Raw genomic sequence first — 17,117 nt, 5'->3', positions numbered from 1 at the left:
CTATCCGTCAATAAAAATAAAATAAAAATTGTGCCATCTGGTTTGCTTAATATAAGGAATTTGAAATGATTTATACTTTTACTTTTACTGTTGATACTTAAGTATATTTAAAACCAAATACTTTTAGACTTTTACTCAAGTAGTATTTTACTGGGTGACTTTCACTTTTACTTGAGTCATTTTCTATTAAGTTATCTTTACTTTCACTCAAGTATGAAAATGGAATATTTTCCACCACTGGATATACTTGGATGTGTAGTGTCAGCGTTTGTTGCTGGCATGTCGTGCCTAAGTTTACTAATCTTGCTAATGAAAAATTAATTAAGGTAGTTGGCAATATCAGTCAATTTTGTGATGAATGAGCCATCTGATTCAATGAATGATGGAGCTGAGTTTGCCTTTTTTCCAAAAATTTCATTTAAGGTGCTCCAAAGCTTTTTACTGTCATTCTTTGTCATTTATCTTTGTTTCATAGTGTAGTTTCTTCTTCTTTTTATTCAGTTTAGTCACAAGATTTCTCAATTTGCAGTACGTTTGCCAATTGGTTGTGCAGCCAGACTTACTTGCCATTCATTTTCCCTCATCCCTCTCAACTATACAATTCCTCATCAATTCACAGGGATTTAACAGTTTTTACAGTCATTTTCTTAATGGGTGCATGCTTATTAGTAACTGGAATAAGCAATTTCATAAATATGTCAAGTGCAGTGTCTGTTTACTCCTCATTACACACCATGACCCAACAAATATTCTGTACATCAGCAACATAGGAATCACTATAAAACTTATTGTATGACCTCTTATACACTATATTAGGCCCAACCTTTGGAACTTTGGTTTTCCTAGATATGACTACTATATTGTGATCACTACATCCGATGGATCTAGATACTGCTTTCAAGCTAATTTCTGCAGCATTAGTAAAGATGTGATCAATACATGTTGATGATTTCATTCCTGTGCTGTTTGTAAATACCCTGGTAGGTTGACTGATAACCTGAACCAGGTTGCAGGCACTGGTTACAGTTTGACGCTTTTTCTTGACTGGGCAGCTTGATGAAAGCCATTCAATATTTGAATCACCCAGAAAATAGAACTCTCTGTAGATATCACATACATTATCAACTATCAATCATTTCACACATGTTATCCATATACTGACTGTTAGCACTTGGTGGTCTATATCAGCTTCCCACAAGAATGGGCTTTAGGTGAGGCAGATTAACCTGTAGCCATATTACTTCAACAGTATTTAACATGATATCCTCTCTAAGCTTTACAGGAATGTGGTTCTGAATATAAACAGCAACACCTCCACCATTGGCATTTCTGTCTTCTCTGTAAATGTTATAACCTTGTATTGCTACCACTGTATCAACAAAGGTATTATCTAAGTGAGTTTCAGAGATAGTTAGAATATAAATGTCATCTGTTACTAGCAAATTATTGATTTCATGAACCTTGTTTATTAAGCTACATATGTTAACGTGGGCTATTTTGAGCACTTTTCTGGGATGCTTACTTGTTTTCATTGCTTTACTGGGAAGCTTAGCAGAAGTAGATATGCTAATGTTAATTATGTTAGTGCAGGGTGAGCTGCACACAGTGGTCTTCCTACTACGGCACACCGCCTTGTGCTAACAGTATAAATCTGGTTCATAGGAACATGATAATGGAATGATTATGGAATGATTACTGCATACAATGGCTGTAGGATCAGCAGAAGCAATCAGGGCAGTTAGAGGGACATATATTAGGTTACTTACATTGTGTCTCCCAATGCCCCTGGTAAAATGTACAGTACTAGTAAAAACTTTGGACACACCTACTCATTCAAGGGTTTTTCTTTATTTTTGCTATTTTCTACATTGTAGAATAATAGTGAAGACGTCAAAACTATGAAATAACACCTATGGAATCATGTATTAGTCCCCTGTAGCTCAGTTGGTAGAGCATGGCGCTTGCAACGCCAGGGTTGTGGGTTCGTTTCCCACGGGGGGCCAGTATGAAAATGTATGCACTCACTAACTGTAAGTCGCTCTGGATGAGAGCGTCTGCTAAATGACTAAAATGTAAAAAAATGTAAATGTATAAACCAAAAAAGTTTTAAATAAATCTAAATATATTTTATATTTGAGATTCTTCAAAGTAGCCACCCTTTGCCTTGATGACAGCTTTGCACACTCTCAACCAGCTTCATGATGTAGTCACCTGGAATGCATTTCAATTAACAGTTGTGCCTTGTTAAACGTTAATTTGTGGAATTTCTTTCCTTCTTAATGCCGTTGAGCCAATCAGTTGTGGTGTGACAAGGTAGGGGTAGTATACAGAAGATAGCCCTATTTGGTAAAAGACCAAGTCCATATTATGGCAAAAACAGCTCAAGTAAGCAAATAGAAACGACATTCCATCATTACTTTAAGACATACAGACAATACAGACAATTTCAAGAACTTTGAAAGTTTCTTCAAGTGCAGTCGCAAAAACCATCAAGCGCTATGATGAAACTGGCTCTCATGAGGACCGCCACAGTGAAGGAAGACCCAGAGTTACCTCTGCTGCAGAGGATAAGTTCATTAGCCCAGCCTCAGAAATTGCAGCCCAAATAAATGCTTCACATAGTTCAAGTAACAGACACATCTCAACATCAACTGTTCAGAGGAGACTGTGTGAATCAGGCTTTCATGGTCGAATTGCTGAAAATAAACCACCACTAAAGGACACCAATAAGAAGAAGAGACTTGCTTGGGCCAAGAAACATGAGCAATGGACATTAGACCAATGGAAATCTGTCCTTTGGTCTGATTTTTCTAAATTTGATATTTTTGGTTCCAACCGCTGTGTCTTTGTGAGACGCAGAGTAGGTGAACGGATGATCTCCACATGTGTAGTTCCCACCGTGAAGCATGGAGGAGGAGGTGTGATGGTGTGGGGGTGCTTTACTGGTGACACTGTCTGTGATTTATTTAGAATTCAAGGCACACTTAACCAGCATGGCTACCACAGCATTCTGCAGCGATACGCCATCCCATCTGGTTTGAGCTTAGTGGGACTATCATTGGTTTTTCAACAGGACAATGACCCAAAACACACCTCCAGGCTGTGTAAGGGCTATTTTACCAAGAAGGAGAGTGATGGAGTGCTGCATCAGATGACCTGTCCTCCACAATCACCCGACCTCAACCCAGTTGAGATGGTTTGGGATGAGTTAGACCACAGAGTGAAGGAAAAGCAGCCAACAAGTGCTCAGCATATGTGGGAACTCCATCTATACTTTTTTCCTGGTGAAGCTGTTTGAGAGAATGCCAAGAGTGTGCAAAGCTGTCATCAAGGCAAAGGGTGGCTACTTTGAAGAATCAAAATCAAAAATATATTTTGATATGTTTAACACTTTTTTTGGTTACTGAATGATTCCATATGTTTTATTTCATAGTTTTGATGTCTTCACTATTATTCTACAATGTAGAAAATAGTAAAAATAAAGAAAAATCCTTGAATGAGTACGTGTGTCCAAACTTTTGACTGGTACTGTACATTTGCTGAAGCATTATGACAACTCATCGTCACAATGGTAGGGATTAACTGAGCTGTGCTTGGGTCATTGATAAGTCATTTTCTCAACGCAGAATTATAATGCTGTGAAAGGATCCAGGAACCGAAATGATTTGGGTGGATCCCATCCTCCTTATGAAATGTGTTTTGTTTCCAAAAGGTATCGAAATTGTCAACAAAAGTTACACCCATTGAGCTGCAATAATCACGTAGCCAATTGTGAAAAGAAAGAATCCTGCTTAAGCGTTCAATGCCACGATACAGAGAGGGCACAGGGCCAGATATGATGGGTGGGATAAGCCTTCTATACCCCAATGCACATGCCGGCAAGTTTAGGAGTGGGAGTAAATGTGGGCCGATGTGGTTGGACGTCTATTTTAATAAATCCATTGAATATACACCATCACAAAGAAATGCATCATTAATTTGTTTAGGCAGGTCCTAAGAAACATTATAAGTAGGGGTGTAACGATCCATCTACTACATCGATGTATCGATTTATATTCATATGATCCAACTACATCGATCTGTGCTCGGCGAGTTGGCCTTTTGGACAACATATATCAATCTAACATCGTTTTAAAATGTAATAAATCGATTGTATCGATACTAGGAAATAACCCATTGGATTTAAGCACGTCAGACTTTATATGGATGTTTTTTCTTAGCACTTTTAATGATAAAGGCTTTAAACATTACTCGATTCAGTCTGCCTATCCGTGACGTCATCGCCCCGCGCCAGCAGCAGCGCAAAGGCGCAAAGACAACAAAACATAGCATGGCGGACGACAGAGGAGAAGCCGACGAGCGAGAAATTATCAAGCCACCATTGCGGTCCTTACAAGAAACAGGAATCTAGGAAACTTCACCTGCACTGTCCAGTATCCAGGTATTTATTTCAGTCACACTGGTTGAATTTTTGGCTAAAAGGTTACTGAATCGATTTCAAGTCACTGAATCATTTCGGATCGTATCGTTCTAAATGAACCAATATCGTCCTTGAATCGTATCGACAACCACGAATCGTGATACAAATCGAATCGTTGTTAAAACGAATCGTTACACCCCTAATTATAAGACTAATAAAATGTATTTTCAAAAGAATAGAACAGCATATTTTGAAATCAATATTTATTTTGTTCATTAAACAGACAATACACACTTATCCTGATCACAGTCAACTCAAATATATGTTGTAGTAGGCTAAGATTATAACGGAATATAACAGAATAAAATACAAATATTTTTTCCCCATACAACTTGCCTCACGGAAATGTGCGGAACCGCTGTCTTATAAAAAAAAAAGTGATATTTTGAAACAGAACGCAAGCACATGCTTTTTTTTATCCACATTTCATCTCTTTCATATCCTCAGTCCGCTTTGTTAGGGAGCAGGCGTCTTACATTGAGAGTATTTTCATCATGATACTGAAAGAAAATAATAGCAATCCTGTTTTTAAAAGAATGTGAGTCTCGTCTTCATATTTCACCGCGGGGACTTGCCTATACCCAATTGAGCAAAATAATAGGCCTACACTTGACCTTGGCTACATTATTGCATGCTAAATGTTTCTGATCAGTAGTAGATGAGCAAACTAACAGATGAGCTATACCACCTCCACTTATTGCCCAGCCAGAGAATTAACCAAATATACGGACAGAGATTCAGTCAAACAAAATCACATTGATTGATTAAGACAAGTCACAGGCTAAGCATCTGCGAGTAAAGAGCAAAATAATCCCACTTGTTAAGCTACATAACATGGTAGCAAAATGTTCTCATAAATGAGCCAACTAGATAAGATGATTTTGAGCAGCACTCACCTCAATTTAGCTAAGATTTCCACAGCCTAATTGTATCCTAACCAATATTCAAACAGCGATTCAGTAAAAAGGAAAATCTGACATTGATTTATTTGTCAAGACGAGTTCTCACAGTTGTCTCAAGGAAGCGCGAACAGTGCTGAAATAGCAGGTAGGCTATTGCTTCAAATGTATTATAACAATTGGATGACTCTGGGAGTTTCAGTAAGCAACAATTTGATGCCTTCAATTGCATTAGCCTACTTTATTCCAATATTTTTGTCATTCAGTGATATTTATTTCCACAGTAATTCTTTATGGATCCATCCGGTTGTGGTTAAGAAAACATTGCATGTGTTGGGCTATGCGATGTGTTGGGTGAAGTGACATGCCTAGCAAAGTTTAGAACTGCCAGGAGGATGGTAACAGCCAGAGCCATATACAGTGGGGAAAAAAAGTATTTAGTCAGCCACCAATTGTGCAAGTTCTCCCACTTAAAAAGATGAGAGAGGCCTGTAATTTTCATCATAGGTACACGTCAACTGTGACAGACAAAATGAGAAAAAAATAATCCAGAAAATCACATTGTAGGACTTTTAATGAATTTATTTGCAAATTTTGGTGGAAAATAAGTATTTGGTCAATAACAAAAGTTTCTCAATACTTTGTTATATACCCTTTGTTGGCAATGACACAGGTCAAACGTTTTCTGTAAGTCTTCACAAGGTTTTCACACACTGTTGCTGGTATTTTGGCCCATTCCTCCATGCAGATCTCCTCTAGAGCAGTGATGTTTTGGGGCTGTCGCTGGGCAACACATACTTTCAACTCCCTCCAAAGATTTTCTATGGGGTTGAGATCTGGAGACTGGCTAGGCCACTCCAGGACCTTGAAATGCTTCTTACGAAGCCACTCCTTCGTTGCCCGGGCGGTGTGTTTGGGATCATTGTCATGCTGAAAGACCCAGCCACGTTTCATCTTCAATGCCCTTGCTGATGGAAGGAGGTTTTCACTCAAAATCTCACGATACATGACCCCATTCATTCTTTCCGTTACACGGATCAGTCGTCCTGGTCCCTTTGCAGAAAAACAGCCCCAAAGCATGATGTTTCCACCCCCATGCTTCACAGTAGGTATGGTGTTCTTTGGATGCAACTCAGCATTCTTTGTCCTCCAAACACGACGAGTTGAGTTTTTACCAAAAGGTTCTATTTTGGTTTCATCTGACCATATGACATTCTCCCAATCCTCTTCTGGATCATCCAAATGCACTCTAGCAAACTTCAGACGGGCCTGGACATGTACTGGCTTAAGCAGGGGGACACGTCTGGCACTGCAGGATTTGAGTCCCTGGCGGCGTAGTGTGTTACTGATTGTAGGCTTTGTTACTTTTGTCCCAGCTCTCTGCAGGTCATTCACTAGGTCCCCCCGTGTGGTTCTGGGATTTTTGCTCACCGTTCTTGTGATCATATTGACCCCATGGGGTGAGATCTTGCATGGAGCCCCAGATCGAAGGAGATTAGTGGTCTTGTATGTCTTCCATTTCCTAATAATTGCTCCCACAGTTGATTTCTTCAAACCAAGCTGCTTACCTATTGCAGATTCAGTCTTCCCAGCCTGGTGCAGGTCTACAATTTTGTTTCTGGTGTCATTTGACAGCTCTTTGGTCTTGGCCATAGTGGAGTTTGGAGTGTGACTGTTTGAGGTTGTGGACAGGTGTCTTTTATACTGATAACAAGTTCAAACAGGTGCCATTAATACAGGTAACGGGTGGAGGACAGAGGAGCCTCTTAAAGAAGAAGTTACAGGTCTGTGAGAGCCAGAAATCTTGCTTGTTCGTAGGTGACCAAATACTTATTTTCCACCATAATTTGCAAATAAATTCATTAAAAATCCTACAATGTGATTTTCTGGATTTTCTTTTCTCATTTTGTCTGTCATAGTTGACGTGTACCTATGATGAAAATTACAGGCCTCTCTCATCTTTTTAAGTGGGAGAACTTGCACAATTGGTGGCTGACTAAATACTTTTTTTCCCCACTGTATATATAAACTCAGCAAAAAAAGAAACGTCCTCTCACTGTCAACTGCGTTTTTCAGGAAACTTAACACGTGTAAATATTTGTATGAACATAACAAGATTCAACAACTGAGACATAAACTGAACAAATTCCACAGGTAAGTAACAGTCAGTATCTGGTGTGGCCACCAGCTGCATTAAATACTGCAGTGCATCTCCTCCTCATGGACTGCACCAGATTTGCCAGTTCTTGCTGTGAGATGTTACCCCACTCTTCCACCAAGGCACCTGCAAGTTCCCGGACATTTCTGGGGGGAATGGCCCTAGCCCTCACCCTCCGATCCAACAGGTCCCAGACGTGCTCAATGGGATTGAGATCCGGGCTCTTCGCTGGCCATGGCAGAACACTGACATTCCTGTCTTGCAGGAAATCACGCACAGAACGTGCAGTATGGCTGGTGGCATTGTCATGCTGGAGGGTCATGTCAGGATGAGCCTGCAGGAAGGGTACCACATGAGGGAGGAGGATGTCTTCCCTGTAACTCACAGCATTGAGATTGCCTGCAATGACAACAAGCTCAATCCGATGATGCTGTGACACACTGCCCCAGACCATGACGGACCCTCCACATCGATCCCGCTCCAGAGTACAGGCCTCAGTGTAACGTTCATTCCTTCGACGATAAACGCGAATTTGACCATCACCCCTGGTGAGACAAAACCGTGACTCGTCAGTGAACAGCACTTTTTGCCAGTCTTGTCTGGTCCAGTGATGGTGGGTTTGTGCCCATAGGCGACGTTGTTGCCGGTGATGTCTGGTGAGGACCTTCCTTACAACAGGCCTACAAGCCCTCATTCCAGCCTCTCTCAGCCTATTGCGGACATTCTGAGCACTGATGGAGGGATTGTGCGTTCCTGGCGTAACTCGGGCAGTTGTTGTTGCCATCCTGTACCTGTCCCGCAGGTGTGATGTTCAGATGTACCGATCCTGTGCAGGTGTTGTTACACGTGGTCTGCCACTGCGAGGACGATCAGCTGTCCGTCCTGTCTCCCTGTAGCGCTGTCTTAGGCGTCTCACAGTACTGACATTGCAATGTATTGCCCTGGCCACATTACATTTACATTTTAGTCATTTAGCAGACGCTCTTATCCAGAGCGACTTACAGTTAGTGAGTGCATACATTATTTTTTTTTATACTCCCCGTGGGAATCGAACCCACAACCCTGGCGTTGCGAACGCCATGCTCTACCAACTGAGCTACATCCCTGCCGGCCATTCCCTCCCCTATCCTGGACGACGCTGGGCCAATTGTGCGCCACCCCATGGGTCTCCCGGTCACGGCCGGCTACGACAGAGCCTGGATTCGAACCAGGATCTCTAGTGGCACAGCTAGCACTGCGATGCAGTGCCTTAGACCACTGCGCCACTCGGGAAACACATCTGCAGTCCTCATGCCTCCTTGCAGCATGCCTAAGGCACGTTCACGCAGATGAGCAGGGACCCTGGGCATCTTTCTTTTGGTGTTTTTCAGTGTCAGTAGAAAGGCCTCTTTAGTGTCCTAAGTTTTCATAACTGTGACCTTAATTGCCTACCGTCTGTAAGCTGTTAGTGTCTTAACGATGTTCCACAGGTGCATGTTCATTAATTGTTTATGGTTCATTGAACAAGCATGGGAAACAGTGGTTAAACCCTTTACAATGAAGATCTGTGAAGTTATTTGGATTTGTCAAATTATCTTTGAAAGACAGGGTCCTGAAAAAGGGACATTTCTTTTTTTGCTGAGTTTATATGTAGCCTTAGAAATAAGGTTAATGAAATCAATAATTTGCTTACATCAGATAGCATATATTAGCCATTTCTAAGACTAATGTAGATTCATTTGATGATACAGCAGTAGCAACACAAGGATATAACATCTATTGAAGAGACAGGAATGCTTATGGGGGAGGTGTATTTATTCAAATCCATATCGCTGTAATGCTTAGAGAAGATCTTATGTCAAGTATTATTGAAGTGTTGTGGGTGCAGGTTCACCTGGCACATCTAAAGCCTTTTCTTTTGGGGTGTTGCTGTAGGCCACCAAGTGCTAACAGTCAGTATCTAAATAATATGTGTGAAATGTTTGATAGTGTATGTGATGTAAACAGAGAGGTCTACTTTCTTGGGGACCTGAACATTGACTGGTTTTCATCAAGCTGTGTGCTCAAGAGGAAGCTTCTCACTGTAACTAGTGCCTGTAATCTGGCTCAGGTTATTAATCAACCTATCAGGGTGTTTACAAACACTACAGGAGCAAGATCATCCACCTGTATTGGTCACATTTTTACTAATACTGTAGAACTTTGTTCTAAAGCTGTATCCATACCTATTGGATGCACTGATCACAATATAGTGGCTATATCCAGGAAAGCCAAAGTTCCAAAAGCTGGGCCTAAAATAGTGTATAAGAGATCAAACAAAATATTTTGCTGTGACTCGCGGATGATGTTAAAACATATTTGTTGGTCTGATGTGATTTATAAGGAGCATCCAGATGCTACACTTGATGAATTTATGAAATTACTTCTTCCAATTATTGATAAACATGCACCTGTTAAGAAACTGACTGTTAGAACTGTTAAGGCTCCATTGATTGATGAGGAATTTAAAAACTGTATGGTTGAAAGAGATGGGGCAAAAGGAGTGGCTAATAAGTCTGGCTGCACATCTGACTGGTTGACTTACTGCAAATTGAGAAATTATGTGACTAAACTCAACAAAAAGAAGAAGAAACTGTATTATGAAGCCAAGATCAATGATATAAAGAATTATAGAAAAAATGTTTGCGGTACTTTAAATGAAATTATGGGCAGAATGACAAATTCAACTCCATCTTTCATCGAATCAGATGGCTTATTCATCACAAAACCATTTGATATTGCCAATTATTTTTATTGAAAGAAAAGCATTGTAAGTTTGAATTTTTTAAAGTTAGTATGGGAGAGGTGGGAAAATGATTGTTATCGATCAATAATGACAAACCTCCTGGCATTGACAACTTCGATGGAAAGCTACTGATGATGGTAGCTGACTCTATAACCAGTCCTATATGTCATATCATTAATCTGAGCCTAGAGGAAAGTCTTTGTCCTCAGGCCTGTAGGGAAGCCAAAGTCATTCCGCTACCCAAGAGTGGTAAAGCAGCCTTTACTGGTTCTAATAGAAGACCTATCAGCTTGCTGCCAGCTCTTAGCAAACTGTTGTAAAAAATGGTGTTTGCCTAAATACAATGCAATTTCTCTTTAAACAAATTAACAGACTTTCAGCATGCTTATAGAGAAGGGCACTCAATATGTTCTGCACTGACACAAATGACTGATGATTGGTTGAAATATATGGATAATAAAAGGATTGTGGGAGCTGTAGTGTTAGATTTCAGTGCAGCCTTTGATATTATTGACCATAACTTGTTGTTGAGAAAACGTATGTGTTATGTCTTTTCAACCTCTGCCATATCGTGGATTCAGATCAATCTATCGAATAGAACTCAGAGGGTTTTCTTTAATGGAAGCTTCTCTAATGACAAACATGTAAAGTGTGGTGTACCGCAGGGCAGCTCTCTACTCTTTTCTAATTTGACCAATGACCTGCCACTGGCATTAAACAAAGCATGTGTGTCCATGTACGCATCAGCAACCACAGCTAATTAAGTCACTGAAACCCTTAACAAAGAGCTGCAGCCTGTTCTGGAATGGGTGGCCAGTAATAAACTGGTCCCGGACATCTCTAAAACTAAGAGCATTGTATTTGGTACAAATCATTCCCTAAGTTCTAGACCTCAGCTGAATCTGGTAATGAATGGTGTGACTGTTGAACAAGTTGAGGAGACTCAATTACTTGGTATTACCTTAGATTGTAAACTGTCATGGTTAAAACATATAGATTCAATGGTTGTAAAGATGGGGAGAGGTCTGTCTGTAATAAAGAGATTCTCTGTTTTTTTGACACCACACACCACAAAGCAAGTCCTGCAGGCTCTAGTTTTATGTTATCTTATTGTGTCCAGTCATATGGTCAAGTGCTGCAAAGAAAGACATACAGTGGGGGAAAAAAGTATTTAGTCAGCCACCAATTGTGCAAGTTCTCCCACTTAAAAAGATGAGAGAGGCCTGTAATTTTCATCATAGGTACATGTCAACTATGACAGACAAATTGAGGAAAAAATATCTAGAAAATCACATTGTAGGATTTTTTATGAATTTATTTGCAAATTATGGTGGAAAATAAGTATTTGGTCACCTACAAACAAGCAAGATTTCTGGCTCTCACAGACCTGTAACTTCTTCTTTAAGAGGCTCCTCTGTCCTCCACTCGTTACCTGTATTAATGGCACCTGTTTGAACTTGTTATCAGTATAAAAGACACCTGTCCACAACCTCAAACAGTCACACTCCAAACTCCACTATGGCCAAGACCAAAGAGCTGTCAAAGGACACCAGAAACAAAATTGTAGACCTGCACCAGGCTGGGAAAACTGAATCTGCAATAGGTAAGCAGCTTGGTTTGAAGAAATCAACTGTGGGAGCAATTATTATGAAATGGAAAACATACAAGACCACTGATAATCTTCCTCGATCTGGGGCTCCACGCAAGATCTCACCCCGTGGGGTCAAAATTATCACAAGAACGGTGAGCAAAAATCCCAGAACCACACGGGGGGACCTAGTAAATGACCTGGAGAGAGCTGGGACAAAAGTAACAAAGCCTACCATCAGTAACACACTACGCCGCCAGGGACTCAAATCCTGCAGTGCCAGACGTGTCCCCCTGCTTAAGCCAGTACATGACCAGGTCCGTCTGAAGTTTGCTAGAGTGCATTTGGATGATCCAGAAGAGGCTTGGGAGAATGTCATATGGTCAGTTGAAACCAAAATAGAACTTTTTGGTAAGAACTCAACTCGTCGTGTTTGGAGGACAAAGAATGCCGAGTTGCATCCAAAGAACACCATACCTACTGTGAAGCATGGGGGTGGAAACATCATGCTTTGGGGCTGTTTTTCTGCAAAGGGACCAGGACGACTGATCAGTGTAAAGGAAAGAATGAATGGGGCCATGTATCATGAGATTTTGAGTGAAAACCTCCAATGCCTCAATCAGCAAGGGCATTGAAGATGAAACGTGGCTGGGTCTTTCAGCATGACAATGATCCCAAACACACCGCCCAGGCAACGAATGAGTGGCTTCGTAAGAAGCATTTCAAGGTCCTGGAGTGGCGTAGCCAGTCTCCAGATCTCAACCCCATAGAAAATCTTTGGAGGGAGTTGAAAGTCTGTGTTGCCCAGCAACAGCCCCAAAACATCACTGCTCTAGAGGAGATCTACATGGAGGAATGGGCCAAAATACCAGCAACAGTGTGTGAAATCCTTGTGAAGACTTACAGAAAACGTTTGACCTGTGTCATTGCCAACAAAGGGTATATAACAAAGTACTGAGAAACTTTTGTTATTGACCAAATACTTATTTTCCACCATAATTTGCAAATAAATTAATAAAAAATCCTACAATGTGATTTTTTGGATTTTTTTTCTTCATTTTGTCTGTCACAGTTGACGTGTACCTATGATGAAAATTACAGGCCTCTCTCATCTTTTTAAGTGGGAGAACTTGCAAAATTGGTGGCTGACTAAATACTTTTTTCCCCCACTGTAGTTAAGCTGCAGCTGGCCCAGAATAGAGCCGCACGTCTTGCTCTTCATTGTAATCAGAGGGCTAATATTAATACTATGCATGCCAGTCTCTCTTGGCTAAGAGTTGAGGAAAGACTGACTGCATCACTTCTTGTTTTTATAAGAAAGATTAATGTGTTGGAAATTCCAAATTGTTTGCATAGTCACTGACACATACACGTACCCCACCAGACATGCCACCAGGGGTCTTTTCACAGTCCCCATGTCCAGAACAAATTCAAGGAAAAGTACAGTATTATACAGAGCCATGAGTGCATGGAACTCCCTTCCATCTTATATAGCGCAAGTGAACAGCAATCCTGGTTTCAAAAAACAAATAAAGCAGCATCTCACGGCACAACGCCTCTCCCCCATGTGACCTACTTGTTGTGCACACACATAATATTCACACTACATGTTAATGTTTTTAAATGTATGTAAATTGTAAAGCGTTTTGTTATGTGTCGGACCCCAGTAAGACTAGCTGTCGCCATTGGCGTCGGCTAATGGGGATCCTAATAACCAAATAAAATAAATTAAATCCCTACGCATTTGCAATCATACTCTGCTTCCACCGGGCATTCCACTGATTTCAAATCTCTGTCAACTTCTTCCATGACAACAACACTGTTGATCGCTGTTTCTTCCCCATCACTGACATCAGAAGACTCTATAATGTCTGGTTCAATTAAAATGTTTTTACCTAAATCAGGGATTTCCTCATTGTCTGATTCATTTTCAGATTCAGAGAGAGTGAGCATAGCACGATGGTCCTCCAGAAAGTAGTCCATCACAACTTTTTCCCTCTGATCTTTGTCGATAGCGCCTGTTAAATTCAGGGTAGCAATGTTGAGAGCAATAGCAACACTTTTTCAGTTCTACATGTCTCAGCCAATCATGGCTAGCGGGAAGGTTCCTGTCTTTTTCTTTGGCAAAGCCAACTGGGCTCGTAATTTAACAATTGTATTCATATTTACCGATGGCATACACGTTTGTTATTTAGGCACATGAAAGTTCACGTTCCAGAAGGCATTTCTGCCAAATAAAAACATTTGTTTTTACATTCAAATGCCTCTCCTGTGAAGTAGCTTCATGAAACGGGTCACAATTCATTAACACCTCCCTAATTTGAACTGCAAACAGCCCCCATGGTTTAACAACACCCAACACCCCTCCCAATTTGCCAGTTACCCGCTGATATTCATAAAAGTGTATACCTGCAAATAAGTGGTAAATAAGGGGCTGTTTGAAAGGGTAACATACCACATCTTCTTTCTAAAATGTGTATGACGATAGACTAGCGAGTCCATGCCGCCAACCTCCAAATGTCCAGTGTCTACAGATAATAGCTCAGTATTGACCCCCTCTCAACTCTAGCACACACAAGCCTGTTTTACATACACACTGATTTTACCAGGGCTTGGAATTCTGACCCTTTTATACTAGACTGTGAACTCCTGGGTTGCCTCTGTTTAGTACATACAATCTGGGTGTGCAAAGAGAGGGCTGATGGGAGATGTGTTGGAGGAGCCCATTCCCCCCTTGACTATACCCTCCTCCCCAGTCTCCTGCTGGAGGCAGGGAAACATGCTTTATGCAAATTAGCCCGCGTATATTTGCATAGCCATAATTAGGTAATTACAAATCGTTTGGCTATGAGATAAAGCATGTGCAGAGGACTAGAAGATTTACATCAGTCATTTTCTATTGTATTATCATTGTGTTAATGAATTACATGTAAACGGGGAAGGCATTATGACGTGTTATAGCATACGTTATTTCAGCATATGTTGTCTAGACCTACTGTATATGGATCCAATCAGTGTAAACCAAAAGGTTTCTCATTCTGAAGGACAAAAAAAATTCTGTATAAATGGAGGGAAAGAGGGGATAGAAAGAGGACAGGAGAATAAATACACAGACCTATTTTGAGTAGACTGTGTTGAAATCTGTTTTGAATTTATAGTGATTGCCATTATTTTCAAGAGTACACAATCAGTGTTGAGTATTTAAAGGTACCGTGATACTGGTTTCATTGGGTATCGCTGCTGTAAGTCACTTTAGATAAAGGTTTTTGCTACATGACAATTATTATTTATTACTAGGCTATTATTATCGATGGCAAACAATCAATTACAGAAGAAATGTAGGAAAATTGTCATTTACAGTATTTTAGCTTTGTCCAAAAATGCCCAATCCGTTTCGTAAATTAAACCCAGTACTTTTGTCTCATTTGAATTTTGTTTCTTAATTGATTTCATTTGGACTTATTTTACAATATTTACTCATCAGTGCATTCAGAAAGTATTCAGACCCCTTCACTTTTTCCACATTTTGTTACATTACAGCCTTATTCTAAAATGGATTACATCGTTTTTTCCCCTCATCAATCTACACACAATGCAAATGTATATAAAAAAAACAACTGAAATATCACATTTACATAAGGATTCAGACCCTTTACTCAGTACTTTGTTGAAGCACCTTTGGCAGCGATTACAGCCTCAAGTCTTCTTGGGTATGACGCTACAAGCTTAGCACACCTGTATTTGTGGATCCTGACTAGTCTCCCAGTCCCTGCTGTTGAAAAACATCCCAACAGCATGACGCTGCCACCACCATGCTTCACCGTAGGGATGGTATTGGCTAGGTGATGAGCGGTGCTTCGTTTCTTCCAGACGTGACGCTTGGTATTCAGGCCAAAGAGTTCAATCTTGTTTCTCATGGTCTGAGAGTCCTTTAGGCGCCTTTTGGCAAACTCCAAGTAGGCTGTCATGTGCCTTTTACTGAGGAGTGGCTGCCGTCTGGCCACTCTACCATAAAGGCCTGATTTGGTGGAGTACTGCAGAGATGGTTGTTCTTCTGGAAGGTTCTCCCATCTCCACAGAGGAACGCTGGAGCTCTGTCAGAGTGACCATTGGGTTCTTGGTCACCTCCCTGACGAAGGCCCTCCCCGATTGCTCAGTTTGGCCGGGCGGCCAGCTCTATGAAGAGTGTTGGTGGTTCCAAACTTCCTCCATTTAAGAATGATTGAGGCCACTGTGTTCTTGGGGACCTTCAATGCTGCAGAAATGTTTTGGTACCCTTCCCCAGATCTTTGCCTCGACACAATCCTGTCTTGGAGCTCTATGGACAAATCCTTCGAACTCATGGCTTGGTTTTTGCTCTGACATGCACTGTCAACTGTGGGACCTTATATAGACAGGTGTGTGCCTTTCCAAATCATGTCCATTCAATCGAATTTACCACAGGTGGACTCCAATCAAATTGTAGAAACATCTCAAGGATGATCAATGGAAACAGGGTGCACCTGAGCTAAATTTCAAGTCTCATAGCAAAGGGTATGAATACTTATGTAAATAAGGTATTTATTTATTGTATATTTTTTGTCAATATATGGTATTGTGTGTAGATTGATGAGGACATTTTTTATGTAATCCATTTTAGAATAAGGCTGTAACGTAACAAAATGTTGAAAAAGTGAAGGGGTCTGAATACTTTCCGAATGCGCTGTACATGTGGCTTTATATTTTCCAGAGTCGGAGGAGTCGTTTGAGTTCATCATCGTGTCTCTGACGGGCCAGATGTGGCATTTCGAGGCATCTACGTTTGAGGAGAGGGAGCTGTGGGTCACAGCCATCGAGAGCCAGATCTTTGCCAGCCTGCAGTCCTGTGAGAGCATGAAGAACAAGGTGGGCATGAGAGACAGTGCGTCTGTCGAGTCATGATTAGTTTAGTGCCAGGAATTTTTCCTGACCACGTGACTTGGCTAGGAAAATCTCTGGTTGCTAATCAGGATGTGTGAATGCAAAATTCTCTCTCTCCCCCCTCTCTCTCCCCACACCCCTCTCTCTTGCCCTCCCTCCCTCCCTCCCCTCTCTCTCTCTCCCCCTCCCCATCCTTCCTTTCTCTGAGCTGCCATGTGTTGGGCTTTGTGTCAGACAGGTGCAGTGCAGCGTGAGGGAGCTCTTATTAGAGCTGACAGACATCAGAGATGGGAACACGGCCTGTGTCAGAACACAGGGGAGGAGATGCA

General features: G+C 41.1%; 1 protein-coding gene across 1 annotated transcript in view; it reads left to right on the top strand.

Annotated features, from left to right (window-relative positions):
• LOC311146673 (arf-GAP with GTPase, ANK repeat and PH domain-containing protein 3-like) overlaps positions 1–17,117 on the top strand; it is a gene marked incomplete at its 5' end in the record, with an annotated part of 227,058 nt that overhangs the window by 188,684 nt on the left and 21,257 nt on the right. Inside the window, one exon of the mRNA XM_084183206.1 lies at positions 16,619–16,773. Coding sequence (XP_084039332.1) covers positions 16,619–16,773 — 155 coding nt within the window. The remainder of the gene's footprint in view (positions 1–16,618; positions 16,774–17,117) is intronic.

The sequence above is a fragment of the Coregonus lavaretus genome (assembly GCF_964263955.1).
Source record: "Coregonus lavaretus genome assembly, chromosome: 19".
Taxonomy (NCBI): domain Eukaryota; kingdom Metazoa; phylum Chordata; class Actinopteri; order Salmoniformes; family Salmonidae; genus Coregonus; species Coregonus lavaretus.
Note: the sequence above shows the minus strand (reverse complement) of the source record. Positions and strands in the feature narration are given on the sequence as shown.